General features: G+C 33.8%; 1 protein-coding gene across 1 annotated transcript; it reads right to left on the bottom strand.

Moving 5' to 3' along the window:
- Positions 1-677: 677 nt before the first annotated feature.
- Positions 678-10,376, bottom strand: alpi.1 (alkaline phosphatase, intestinal, tandem duplicate 1). Its single transcript, XM_016544095.1, has 11 exons — positions 10,268-10,376; positions 9,939-10,058; positions 7,871-7,986; positions 5,788-5,962; positions 5,375-5,547; positions 2,847-2,981; positions 2,682-2,757; positions 2,473-2,607; positions 2,200-2,391; positions 1,254-1,370; positions 678-1,172 (listed from the first exon to the last, which is right to left on the bottom strand). Exons 1-11 carry the CDS (start codon positions 10,347-10,349, stop codon positions 901-903), a joined length of 1,593 nt encoding a protein of 530 aa, XP_016399581.1. The 5' UTR covers positions 10,350-10,376; the 3' UTR covers positions 678-900.
- Between the last annotated feature and the right edge of the window lie 4,456 nt (positions 10,377-14,832).

The following is a 14,832-nucleotide window of genomic DNA, read 5'->3' as shown; positions in this document are numbered from 1 at the left end:
CTGAATACTGCTCTTCTGAATGGAACTATACTAGTCTAAACTAAACTCTTTTTTTAACTGCTCTGTACTCCAGTTTTTTTTTACTGAATTGTTCTGTTTTGCACTGAACTGTTCTGGAATGAATTGATCTGCACTGAACTAAATTGTTATCAAAACCATCCGCGCTTCTGTTCTGAACTGTTCTTTACTGAATTGTTCTGTTCTTTGCTAAAATGAACTGTACTATACTGCACTTTTCTATTATTTTACACTGTTCTGGTCTGTTCAAAAGAAGCCCTGATTAATTCATTTCAGTTAATCAACAAGATCATCTGTAAATATAAGTAAATATAGTGTGCAAAATTTTGATTAATCTGCCTTGCTAACAGTCCATGTCTAAAAACACACAACAATATTGAAATGTACGGATTTGGCAGATGCTTTTAAACAATGTAAATTTCATTGCATTCTATGTTTATCAGTTCATGCATTCCCTGCATGCAAAATAGCCAGTGGAACTGTATTTAAATCAAATGTATAAGATAGATATTTATCATGACTTAACGGCTAGTTTTCTAACACTTCGTACAGTAATGGATATATAATTGCTTTCGATATCTGATGGCCACAGAACATTTAATCACAAAAGCTGATAACACTGACAACTATTACTTTTTTTAGAAAGTTTATTGGTCTCACATGATTGAAATTTATCGTCACAGTGCAAAAGAGTCTTCCATTGCGCAATATATACAAAAATATCCGATTATAAAATACATCCATGAAAAAAACCTTTACATTTATATACACAGCATTGTAATTCTGCAGAGCACCAAATTGCAATATAAACTATTTGGGTTATAAATCTCCAAAAAGCCCCAAAGAGTCCTGGGGCCTCAATCACTCGTGCAGTAGAGTCTGTCATCTCATGACAAGCCAAAACACGCCGGTTATTGAGATAAGAGGCATTGAAAGAGTTATTTTACAGCCTCCTGAGCCATGAAGACGCAGTGGACAGTTAGTGTACGGCTCCAGACACGCTGCATAAGCCATCGCATGGGCCACATAATTCTGTTCTTTGACTCCATGAAAGAGATGAGCCATCGGGCCTTTTGCATAGATAGCCACATCTTCCCCTCCATGTGTCTCTGATTCTAAAGGAACAGCCGCTTGTTGCATGTACTCTTCATCAACTACAAATAAAGTAAGATATGGTATTAGTGTTTGACAACAATAGAAGAGACAGGTAGTAAATTAATTTAGGCAATACTTACAATAATCCACTTCTGAAACATTTCCTCTTGTTCCGTTTACATGAGCATATCCTGGTCCATTAGCATACAAGATACTAGTGTATGGAAGATTATCCTCAGCCTTCTTGGGTGCCAGACCTGGGGAAAAAAAGCACTGAAACAATGGCCATGCAGTGCAATACTAGTGTACTGCCAATATAGTGTATACTCCCAATTTTTACTTAAGTGTGTTAACAGAATCCTGAAGTGTGGCTTTTATTTCATTAATATTATATTATCTGCAAGTACAGTTTTTTTTAAACACACTTTTAAGGTTTGAAGTACACTACATGTGTACTTGCAAGGGAAACATCAAGTTTGTCAGCTCAAAATGCATATTTAACATTCTTTTATACGATTAAATTAGTCAAAGTAAAAATGGTAGCTGTTTACTCTTTTACATTTTTAATGACTTTCGGTGTCTTGTTCTAGATAATCAAAAGAGCTTAACCGGTTAGCGCTATGCTAAGCTAGTAGGTTAAGCAGTAAGTTTGTTAACTGAAGACTGAAAGCACACAAAAAAAGAAATATAGGGAGGATCTACACTACTTCATTATTCATATGGCGCAGCTGATGAGCCAATAAGCTGCTGCTCAATATTCAAATACTCGGCTAGTATTTGCTGTGGCAGTTGCATTGACTTCAGAAACTCTCCACATCCCCAGCTCCACCTGTGATCATGTATGTTATATATGGGGGTTATTTCATATATACGTTATATGTGCAGCAGCAGTATTTCTTACATGCTCACAGCAGCTTGTCTGTGGATGTATTGGCAGAAGCAAATACTTGCAGATCTATTCCGCCAAGACCAAACACATTAACATTGCCATGTATATTTCCATGCTAAAACTTTCAGAGAGTTCTGATGACAGAAATTACATTGTCATTATTTCAATTCCATGGCGTAAAGTAAGCTAGTATATACCAAAAATAGGGTTGCCTCGGGGGGTATTTCCACCAAAAGTGAAGACATGGGAATGATCTGCAGTGACAACAGTGAGAGTGTCCAGTTCACTGGTCAGCTTAGATGCTCTCTGGATTGCACGGTCAAACATGATGGTTTCGGTCAGAGCAAGCTTGGCAACCCCATCATGGTGTCCATGGTCTATTCTACCTCGTAAAGCACAAAGAAAGGCATGTTTCACTATTGGCAGAATATCTTTAAACTGTAACACCAGAGTAAATGTTAAATACTCATCTTCCACAAAGAGAAAAAACCCTTTGGGATTCTTGCTGAGGATTTGAATGGCTTTCTCTGTCATGTCCACAATAGAGGGGTCACGGGTGCGATTCCTGAACACTTCAAACTTCATGTCCTTGGGTTCAAAGAGACCTGAATGAGAGCGTCATATCAGCAGACAGATACTGTCAGTAAGTCAATGTGGAAACCTTGTAAACTGGCATTACCCATCAGGCGGTCTGTTGTTTTAACATTCACTGCATTAAGCTGCTCTTTGTTCCAGACATACTGGGCGTTTCTTCCCTAATAAACAAAACAGATAATCGCGTAAAACTGTAGCGGTTGTTTACAAACACAATTAGTGCCGCAATGAATGGATTTCTTGGAGATACCTTACGAGCATTCAACCAGACATCAATGAGGTTCTTTTTGTCTTTGCGATCCCCTTTGCGAGAAGATGAAGAGGGGTATTCTGGATCAGGGGTACCCTTGGGTGTCATGTACATGCGGCCACCGCCAAGAATTACCTGAAATGGAGACGTATTTAAAATGTGTGAACTTCTCATTTAAAAAATGTAAAAATGTTCAGGTTTCTTGACCAAAATTTCAATTATTTCAATTATGCGTTTGGCATCTAAATGATGCCAAGGACACTTTTCAAATGTCCTGGGTTCTAGGAACGAAAGTTGTTGGGTAAACCTTTAAAGTGGTAAATGGAAACTACAATAAATATATTTTTTGCATTCACATTTGCTCCAGTAGCAAATAGCATTTCTATAACTTTTTATGTTTTGGCCATTCATGTACACAACAACAGCGTTTTTGATGCCTGAAAACGCAAACTTTTAAAAACGGGTTTCGAAGTGCTATTTTTGACATTGATAGTTATCGTCTCTGTATAAACTACAAAAATGTGAATTTGTGAAAACGGTGATGTCACGTGCATACGTATTATGTGTTCAGTCTATAGGTTTGTGCTCAGATGCGTTGTATTTCTTTACAAAGTGGTATCGCCACCTACTGGCTTGGCATGAATAATACAGCATAATACAGTTTTTGTTGTCTGTACATGAAACTATTCAAAAACGTTTCCACTTTTAGTATAACATTGTTGTGTAAATGTACCATAAAACACAAAGTATAGTGTTGTAATTGTAAATTCAATAAAAAAAATGAAAATATAAAAAAAACCTTTACTAGATTTACGATATTAATAACTGTGGAAATGCATCATGTTCAGTCTATAGGTTTGTGCTCAGATGCGTTGTATTTCTTTACAAAGTGGTATCGCCACCTACTGGCTTGGCATGAATAATACAGCATAATACAGTTTTTGTTGTCTGTACATGAAACTATTCAAAAACGTTTCCACTTTTAGTATAACATTGTTGTGTAAATGTACCATAAAACACAAAGTATAGTGTTGTAATTGTAAATTCAATAAAAAAAATGAAAATACAAAAAAAACCTTTACTATTAATAACTGTGGAAATGCATCATCACAGTCACTGAAAAGGGTGCATTGTGTATTTAATTTATGTTATTACATTGGTGGAAAAGCTGCTTTGAACCTTTAGCTTACTAAGCTGAATCATAAGGAAGTAGTTAAACAACAATCAAGCAACTGGTTTGAAAAACTAGCTGGCTGTGCTACAAGCTAACAACAAAAACTACACTGAAGTTAGTTCAGTATGTTTTTATAAATAGAAATATCTCAACTGGGGTGACAATATCAAAATTGAACAGGTAAATTTACACTAAATGCAACAAAAACACCATAATATACATACAAATATATAGGTAACACTTTATTTCTCACTATTAACTATAGTTGCTTATTAGCAATGCATATTACTAGCATATTGGCTGTTTATTGGTATTTATAAGGCACATATTAATGCCTTATTCTGCATGAAAATTTTTTTGATCCATTAATCCACCCCATAATACCTGACTAACTATTAATAGGCAGCAAATTAGGAGTTTATCGAGGCAAAAGTCATAGTTAATAGTTAGTTAGAATTGGTTCCCAAACTAAACTGTGACTAATACACACATTTGAAGTGGATCAAAACCTTTCATCAAAGTCGTCCTAAAACCTAAAACCGAACTGCATTCTTGTCTTAGGACAACTTTGATGCACTTTTTTTTTATCCACTTTAAATGTTGACTACTATATAATATAGTATATTAAATATAGTACATACAATAGTACACTCTCAGAATAAATGTGAAAAACTGTGGTAGAATTGCCCTCAACAGTATGTGCAGTTGTGCAGCATCTCAAAACTTCAAAAGTTATTTTTTAGGCAGCGGTTATTTATACTAAGTGTAAATAGCAATTCGATGCTATTTAAACCCTAAGTGCAAATAGCTATAGATTCTATTTACACTGTTAAAATAGCAGGATTTTTTTGTTATTTATACTACTTATTGCAAATATTGGCTATTATCTGCACCTAAGTATTGCAGTACATTATAAAACACTATGCAATTATAACATATTGAGTGTAAATTATCATTTTAATTCAAATTATTAAATGGATGCCATTTGGGGACACCTACCCTAACCCTACCCGATACTTTATTTTCAACTTTTTGATTATTTCCTTCGTTTTTATTGACAATAAATGCCTTTCCGATGTGACATGAGATTTGATAAGATTTGATTTAAAAAAATGTTCGACAAAAGACGGATTCGAACCCGGGTCGATCGTGTCAAAAAGACTGCAGCAGCACACACTTTACCATCTACGCCACTGGAGCTACAAGTACATCAGCGTCTTTTGTAGTGTTGAGTATCCCAATCACACGTTGGTGGGTGGATTTAGTGTAAATAGCCTCTTGCCAACAAGGCGGGCTATTTGCACTTAGTGTATTTTTGATCTTATGACATCAAACTGTATGGGTTTCGGCTCACATCAATATCAGTGTTGGTCACCAGCTGCGTGGCGATATCGGTGCAGCCCTGCCGGCGGGCATCGGAGGGCACGTCTGCGTCGCTGTACCAGCTGCGGCTCACCGAGTGGGCGTACGCGGCAGCGGGCGATGCATGCTGCACTCTGGTGGTGGTCACGATGCCAACGGACTTTCCTGGATATATGCACACACAAACATGCGTCATCACATTTATCCTGCATGGTCACAGAAATTGAACATTCTTCAGAATATTGTCTTTTGTGCTCAACAGAAGAAACAAACTCAGGTTTGAGTAAATGATGACAGAATTTCCATTTTTTTTAGTGAACTGTCCCTTTAAGAAGAACAACAGCAACAGAAAAAAACATTGGCTGCATGCCTGTAAGTGTGATAATGAGTCTAAATGGAAAATACCTTGTGCTTTGGCGCGGTGTAACACTGAGAAAACCTCGTTGCCAAATGTGGTGTTGCACGCATAGGCCACTGCTTTAGCGCTCAAACCCACCGTCTTGGCGTTAGCCTTCACACCGCAGTGGTACGCCGTAGCTGTGCTAGCACTGTCCGCCACCTGCCTGTCAACACTGTACGTCTGTTTGGAAACACATCAACTCGGTACATCAAATACTGATAGCTCTGTTGTTCAAAACATAGCTTTCATTAGACCCTAATCTGACCTGTATTCATGTAGTGATACTTCACATCTGTAATCAGCTTTCCCTCGTCCTCATGTTCTCCAGGATCAGAGGTTGCAGTGCTATCTAAATTTATCAGGAATGCATAATCTGCAGTCAACTGATAACTTTTCATATCTTAAACTGTGCCTGTGGTGCTATCAAAACAGTATGAAAGCCCATTTCTGCCACAGAAGAAAAGAACGTCATGCTTTGGTTAATTATAATTGACATACAAATCTAAATTATGAGGTACTAAGTTGTAATTATGGCATAAGAAGTAGAAATTATAAAAAAAAAAAATACAATTCAAGTCAATACAATACAATACAAGTCAAATTATGACAAAAAGTTAAAAGTATGAGAGTCATAATTATGACATAAAAAGTAGAAACTATGATAAAAAAAAAAAAAAATGATGACAACAGTCAAAAGAACGAGAGTTGTAATTGTGACAAAAAGTAAAAATTATGATAAAATTATAACATAAAAAGTCAAATTATGACAAAAAGTTGAAAGTTAACAGTCAAAATATGAGTCATAATATGACTTAAAAGTAGAAATTATGAGAAAAAATAAATGATAACAAGTCAAAAGTACGAGAGTCATAATTATCACATAAAAATTCTAAATGTATGTAATAAGAACAATTGGCATAAAAACTAATAATAATGACAAAAAAATTAAAATTGTCACATAAAAAAGTAAAAGTTATGATTTTTCTTTTTAGTTTTTATTTCATAATTATGACTTTTTATCCCATCATTTTGTTTTCATCACATAATTAGGACTTAATATCTCATAATTTTTCATGTAATAATTATGATTTACCAATGATGATGGTGATTTGTATTTTATTTTATTTTATTTTTTATTATTTTATTTTATTTTATTTTTATATGCAGAAACATTGGCTCAACCAATACATATAGTATACGAAAGATATAATCCTAAGTATTTTATTAGAATAAAATTGTACATTATATTTTTCTATAATAATAATAATAATAATAATGTAAACTATATATAGACATATACAAATATATATTAAGAATAAATATATACTTTCAAGAACCACTTTTTTTTTCTTTTCTTTTTTTTAATTTCATAATTATGACTTTTTATCCCATCATTTTGTTTTCATCACATAATTAGGACTTAATATCTCATAATTTTTCATGTAATAATTATGATTTACCAATGATGATGGTGATTTGTATTTTATTTTATTTTATTTTTTATTATTTTATTTTATTTTATTTTTATATGCAGAAACATTGGCTCAACCAATACATATAGTATACGAAAGATATAATCTAAATCTAATCTAAAAAGATATAAGTATTTTATTAGAATAAAATTGTACATTATATTTTCCTATAATAATAATAATGTAAACTATATATAGACATATACAAATATATATTAAGAATAAATATATACTTTCAAGAACCACTTTTTTTTTCTTTTCTTTTTTTTACTTTTACGTTCAAGTAGGGGGTCAGACCCCCCTTAATTCTATGAATTAATTCTGTATTAAAATGATATTTTTATGAAACATTATACAGACACTGATGTGTAGTAGGAAAGTAAATAGGTGTTGACTTTAAAGCCATTTCTCTGCTTTTCAGGCTTTCACACCCAGTTCGGCAAGAATCCCTATATGGAAAATTAAAAATGTAATCTGAAGACAAGCAGCAGTTTTTCCATGCAACACTCATGCGCATCCCATTGGCATTTGTCTGACAACCCAAACCTGCCTTTATAGAATTGCACAACAAGATTGCTATGAATTATCTGCGGAGGATTAAAGAGAAGCGCCAGACCTTTGACAGGGCGACGTATGGAAATGTATCCATGGCCAAAAGCGTCTCCTCCCCTGACTGTCCTTCCATCTGACCTCGCAGTATACGGGCGGCTGACACCGTCGACACTCCCATCCCTGACAGATGGACAGAGAAACATCACAGCCTGACCCTGAACACAAACCGCTCATCAGCTCTACAGGAAAACACAGGCTATGAAGTAACAGGCACGTGTGTGAGGGGTAATATACAGTCAACCGATCATTATCACAAAACTAAGCCAACAGGTGGATCAGTAACTGCATATTATCCAAATAACAGCTAAATAGACATGAAATATTGAGTTTATTTTATTATATTATTTTATTGAACTTTCTTATAACATACATGAGATGAATGAGAGCATGGAAATTTTAAATATAAATTTAGATGTACACTCATTGTCTAATGTTTTTGATGTAAATGTAATAAAAAATATAGCATTTAGTTAGAAACACTAGTGAAAAATACGTGTGCTTAATTCTATTTAATGTGCACTTCAAATCTTAGGAAACTAGTACATTTTAAATCAATCAAGTTTGAATAAAATGTGCTTTAAAATATACACTTATTTTGAGCACATGTAAAATGCTTGATTATAATTTCAACTCCAGTGCAATGCAATATTGAATTTAAAGTTAATATATTTTAAATGTGCTATAGTATATAAACAGCACTCTAAAGTTCAGCTAATTTCATTTAAACTGTAATACATGTTCGTTAAACTGCAACTGAAATGCAGTTAAGTGTTAGCAAACACTACGTTCTGTTCACAGTTAAGTATATTCTTTGACAGTATATTATTACTGTAATAATTACCAAAAAGTATGCTTTTAAAAGTAAACTTATTCACAAAGGAAGAGAAAATAGTACTTATGAATGCTTATATTATACACACATTTATATACAGCTGTGGAAAAAATTCAGAGACCATTTTTTCAGTTTCTCTGGATTTACTAGGTATGGGTTTGAGTAAAATGTTGATATTTGTTTTATTCTATAAAGGTCTGATAACATTTCTTCCAAATTTCAAATATAAATATGGTCATTTAGAGCCTTGTTGTTGTTGTTGTTTTGTAGAAAATGACAATTGGTTAAAATAACAAATGTTTTCACTTGTTGTGATTAAAGAAATCAGGGTTATTCCTCCAAATATTGATTTCTTAACTCCTCTGAAGTTAAAACATTTGTTTTGCACTGTCTTAGAAATAAATATAAACGTGTGATGTTTTCAGACATGTTTATATTCATTATCAGACAACACAATACCAATGTTTTAACTTCAGAAGAGTTAAGAAATCAATATTTGACATCTTATTTTGACCACTTTGATAATTTCATGCAAAAAAAAAAAAAGCTCTAAATCACAACATTATTTAAAATTTAAAGGCATTTAGAGTTTGTTTTTTTTTGGCAGAAAATGAATGATATTTGGTCAAAATAACAAATGTTTTCACTTGTTGTGAATAAAGAAATCAGGGTTATTCCTCCAAATATTGATTTCTTAACTCCTCTGAAGTTAACATTATTTAAAATTTAAAGGCATTTAGAGTTTGTTTTTTTTTGGCAGAAAATGAATGATATTTGGTCAAAATAACAAATGCTTTCATTTGTTGTGATTAAAAATCAGGGTTATTCCTCCAAATATTGATTTCTTAACTCCTCTGAAGTTCAAAGATTGGTATTGCATCCTAAAAAGATAAAACATGACATCTTTTTGAATATGACCATTTTGGGGAAAAAAAAGAAGCTCTAAATGACAACACTTTTGATTTAAAATTGGGAAGAAATGTCAGCAGTAGGTCACAGAATTCAACAAAAACTATGTTTTACGTAAACATATAACTACTGTATAAATCATAAATCCAGAGAAACTGAGAATTTTCAAGTGGTCTCTTAATTTTTTCTATAGCTGTATCTATAATATAATATAATATAATATAATATAGACCTCAAAAACCCATGAACACTTAGAAAGGGCACTATATTGCACTGAAGGCGTGTAGTTTCACAGACTGACCAGCAGTGTTCGGTGGGGTTGGTAACTCACCGTCTCCGAGGAAGAGGACGATGTTTTTGGCGCGATGCGCTCGCAGTGGCAGCGTGAGGGCAGCCTGCAGCGTGCGCCTGGCCTGATGGTTCCAGTACGCCGGCTCCCGCTCCCATTCAGCTAGCAAAACAAACACCACGCCATAAACAACCTGTCCTTCTCAGGAATAACTCTTCTGAAGAGGCTCCGCCGCTAACCTGCCCTGACACGACTTTCCCAGACTTTCCACAAAGCAGTGTAAAACTGCACTACAGTTCACTCTGACTTGTAAAACACAGCGGCCTGTGCTAATTTTAGAGATGCGGACAATGGGAGCGCTGTGTCCTTACCCACGGGCTCCAGACTGGTGCTCAGGAGGAGGTGGGCCAGGAGGAGCAGCACGCCGGGGGCCCGGCTGTAAAGCAAACACATCCCGAGCTGCAGAGACTTCAGAGCACACCTCGACGTTGGGAAGGAGTGTCTCCTCAAACCTCCAGCCCCTGCTTTTTAAACCCGGGGCCCCTGACAGCTCATAGGCTCGCGCTGACGGTGGCCAGGAAACCCCTCGACTTCTTTTCCTTTTGTTTTAAGCCGAGCGCTCTTCCTCGTTGCTTTTCTTCCTTTCTGTTCCCGGCTCCCCTGAGAGCTGCTCTTGGAAGCCCAGTGCCGGCTTTGATGTGGCCAACTGTGCTAATGTGTGTTTTTCATGCAATGGTTAAAAAGCGGCGTTCAAAACGTATTGCTTTTTGGTTCTTGTTATGACTTTGGAAATGAATCCAGCATGTGCGAAACACTGGGCTCTCCAGTTCTTGCCAGGTTTCGTACGAGTGTGGAGGATACAAACTGCTCTGAAAGGATAAAATCGTGCTTTTCTCTTGTGAAAATCAAGTGCACTTGATTGTACTGAATGTGTACTTGTGGTGTACATCATATCTTCTATAAAAGTAAATTTTTATATATTTTAATATATAATATGAATGGAAACAAAAAGCCACTTAAGTGTACTTTTAAAAAGTGCACTAATGTCAAAATTTAATTTTACTTTAAAGCACATTTTAAAGTAAATGTATTGTATTGTAATGTATTGTATTATCATATATTGTTTAAGTATGCATAAGTGTTCTTATTTTTCACAAGGTTGCAAAATAGATTCATGCCTTTAAATTCTGACTGAAGAAGTATTTTAAGTTATCTGCATATGAAACAATGAAACGAAGAGAAATGACAGAGCTCAGTGTGTCCCAAACAAGTCAAGACGAGGACAAACTTGTTATTAAAGGATGTGCAGGCAAGCAGCGTTTAGTAGTTTGTGGTTCCATAGCAATGTCCCATATAGATATTTTTATAGAATTCTAGTGATGTGTGATCACAGATGTGTGAATATCAGCTATTTTACAACAGCTTCAAATGTGGCTTGTCTAATAAGAGTCTGAATGATCTGTTAATAGTAATTGTATCAGTTTTTTATTAGTTCTTTTTATTTAATTAGTTAATTTTAGATAGTAGCTATAAAATTCCAAATTACATTATATATACAGTATATATATTTGTTTTTTTTTTCTTAATCAGTATTGTCCTTTTGCATGAACTAAAAATTGACTATTATTTATCCTTTTTTAATTCCTTTTTTTGTAATTTGGGTTTTTAACACTTAACAGCACTTAACAGCACTATTTGTAATTTTAAAAAAAAGTATTTGTATTTTTTATTCAATTTTAGATATATAGCTCTATTCTTTTTAATTTAATTAATTTAATTTATAAAAAAAATGTATTTTTTATTTTTATTTAATTTATTTAATTAAGTGGGGGGCATTAATTTATTTAATTAAGTTGCATAAATTTTTTATTAATGTGAACATAATTTTAGAATGCAGCCATAAAATTCTAAATAAAAATATAAAAAAAATAAAAATAAAAATTAACATACATTTCACACACTTTATATATACTGTGATATAGAGTTGTTATAGTTGTTATATACTGTGATATAGAGTTATATACTGTTGATATAGAGTCTGAATCAGTAAATCATAATTGTTCTCTTTCTTTTCAATAAAAATAGGAAAAAAAATCACATCAACTATTCAGACTTGTTTTATTGTCTTAGTTTTACTTTTGAGGCATGTTTATCTTTTTTAAGGATATTTAGATATTTTTACTGGAAAACAAGATACTGAATATTATTATAATTAATTATTTTATGCAGTCTAGGAGTTTGGTTACACTATAAATGTAACCATTCATAAACATTTTTTTAATAAACATATTATTTGTTCATATTAATTTTACTAGTTTTTTATTATTATTATTTCATGTGAAGGTGATTTTAGAATGCAGCCACAAAATTCAAAATAAAAACACAATTATCATATTATATACATTCTCACGAACTGTATATACTTTGATATACATTTATTTTTGAATCAGTAAATCAGAATTGTTCTCTTCCTTTCCACTAAAACTAAAAGAAAAAAAATCATATTAACTATTCAGTTTTATTGCACTTCTAAGGAACTTTTCTCTCTCTTTTTTTTTTAAGGATATTTACATATTTTTACTAGATAAGACAAAAATACTGAAAATTATTATAATTATTATTTTTATGCAGTCTAGGAGTTTGGTCACACTCCCCACCCATAATTATTATTATTCTTAAATGTATCCATTTATAGAACTTTTTTTTTTTTTTTTACTGCAGTCGCCGTTGCTTTATGACAGCAGTAAACCAGCTTAAGTCCATGCGTTACAGTGATTTTACTACAGTAATTGACGGTTTGCTGACTAACTCGGCACCCTTGGATTGTTTTGTGGGAAATAAACGTAAGCAGCATTTTTCTTCAATGAGGTAGTGGAGAATTAATGTTGTAAAAATAGAGAGAGACAGAGAAAGAGAGGAGAGACCACAGTATGAAGGAGTCCAGGAAGGTTTCTCCAGAAAAGCTCAGTGCTCGCTGTTAATGAGGCTTAAAGAGCGTCTCATCTATATCGCATGGACAAGATGTTAAACAGCACTGCGGACGCCACACTCATTTGTGGCAAATCAAGCAGCTAATAAAAGCGGAAATATGAAGCGAGGCCTCACATGATGTGACCGCACTGCACGTACCAAAATATGAGCGGGGAAACTCAATCCTCGGCTAGCTGAGACATGTCAGCCCATTGTTATGGTAGGCACCGCTTTCCAGGGCTGAACTTGAGATTAAGCTAATAATGAGTTTGCGGTAAGATTTAAACCAGCTCAGGCTCAGTTTGAGCTCTAGTTTCCATTCTCCTTCTGAGATTTTCCCATAGCCTTTACTGTGGAAGCGATATTATCCAAACCAAACAGACTACAGCTGTTTTGGATACAAAAACTGTAGTAAATGCAGTGTTTTGGAAGTAAAAATCTCATTCACTGTTGCACTACTATGTTTACTGTTATGTAATGACATGACTTTATTTATTTCAATAGGTTGGCATATATATATATATATATATATATACAACTATTTTAACAAATATTTAACAAATATTTTTTATCATTATACTACAATATTTTTATATAACAAACACACACACACACACACACACACACACAGATAGATAGATAGATAGATAGATAGATGAGAGGATGATAGATTAGAGGATAGACCCTAAAAGATGTCCGATCTATTCAGCCATCATCTCAAAAATAACAATACGAGACAAGAGCACAAATCCATATGTATAATCAAAATGAACTAGAGCCATACCTGACATCATGACATTTATGTGAATTGAAATGTCAGAATAGCAATGGAAGTCGGTTTCCAGTAAACAAGGATCTCTTTACATCTGGTAGAGCACTTCATGAGGGAAAATGAGCAGAAAGCAGTTAAAGTCATACCATCAAACTCCATAGACCAATACATGGAGTTTCCAGAGCCTAAATGACTAGATATGAATATTACTTTGAAGAATTATTGTGGTGTTCAGTTTTATTGTGACAACTACACATTTAAAAAAAATAAAGGTCCTTATTGGCATCTATGGTTCCAGGAAGGAACTTTAACATCCATGAAACCTTTTTGATGCTTAAAAGGTTCTTTATACTGGAAAACGGTTCTTTACATTTTTTAAATGTTTAAATTAAGAAAAATCGTTCTTTTAAGAACTGTTTACTGAAAGGGGAACCAAAAATGGTTCTTCTACAGCATCGCTGTGAAAGCATCCTTTTAGAACCTTTATTTTTAAGAAAATATTTTGAAGAATACAAACAGTAGCCACTGACTCTCATAGTGTTTTTTTTTTTTCATAGTATGGAAGTCAATGGCTACTGTAGACTGATTTTTTGCAAACATTCTTTTGGGTGAACTGTCCCTTTAAGAAACATGTCTGATTGGTGTCTGGTGGATGTTTCTAAATCAGACTAAAGGCCTTTCCACACTGAGCACGATGCGAAAAAGCGAGGCGAATCGCCAACGAACGGTGCTTTCACACCAAACGCGAAACGATTGTTCGCCTTTTGCTAATTCACACCTGCACGCTAGGTGGCGCCAACCAACAATGCATTTTTCCTCAGATATGTATCTCGTAAATGGATTTAACATCGTCCGCTGCTCAATATACAGCATTAAATTAAGATAAACAAAGTTGGTTCTACACCAGAAACACAAACTATCTATAATGCTTACAAGAATAAGCTACATCCTAAAATAAAATTAGAAGTACAATTAGCATCAAGCTACACTTGAAAATGTATGTAATTATTAATGTATTTGCTTACCCACTTTAAACCATCATTGAGTGCTTGTAGTAACTCCCAATTGTGATCTATAGTTGATTTTGATTAATAAGCAGATACATGCACTCTTTGTATGTTTAATAACGCTACACTGCTAATATTTGTCATAAACATCCTTTATTGCTATAAAAAATACCATGAGCTACAAACA

This window comes from Sinocyclocheilus rhinocerous, unplaced genomic scaffold, assembly GCF_001515625.1.
Source record: "Sinocyclocheilus rhinocerous isolate Xijiao unplaced genomic scaffold, SAMN03320098_v1.1 scaffold579, whole genome shotgun sequence".
Taxonomy (NCBI): Eukaryota; Metazoa; Chordata; class Actinopteri; order Cypriniformes; family Cyprinidae; genus Sinocyclocheilus; species Sinocyclocheilus rhinocerous.
This window is presented reverse-complemented; position numbering and strand designations above follow the sequence as displayed.

Bases quoted from the DNA above. Each gene is read 5' to 3' on its own strand.
- alpi.1 (XM_016544095.1), bottom strand. From the start codon at position 10,349: ATGTGTTTGCTTTACAGCCGGGCCCCCGGCGTGCTGCTCCTCCTGGCC. The intron at 2,758-2,846 runs GTATCTCCAAGA...TTTGTTTATTAG, and splicing joins TCTGGTTGAATGCTCGTAAG to GGAAGAAACGCCCAGTATGT. The intron at 1,371-2,199 runs GTATATACTAGC...TTTTTTCCCCAG, and splicing joins CCGAGGCAACCCTATTTTTG to GTCTGGCACCCAAGAAGGCT.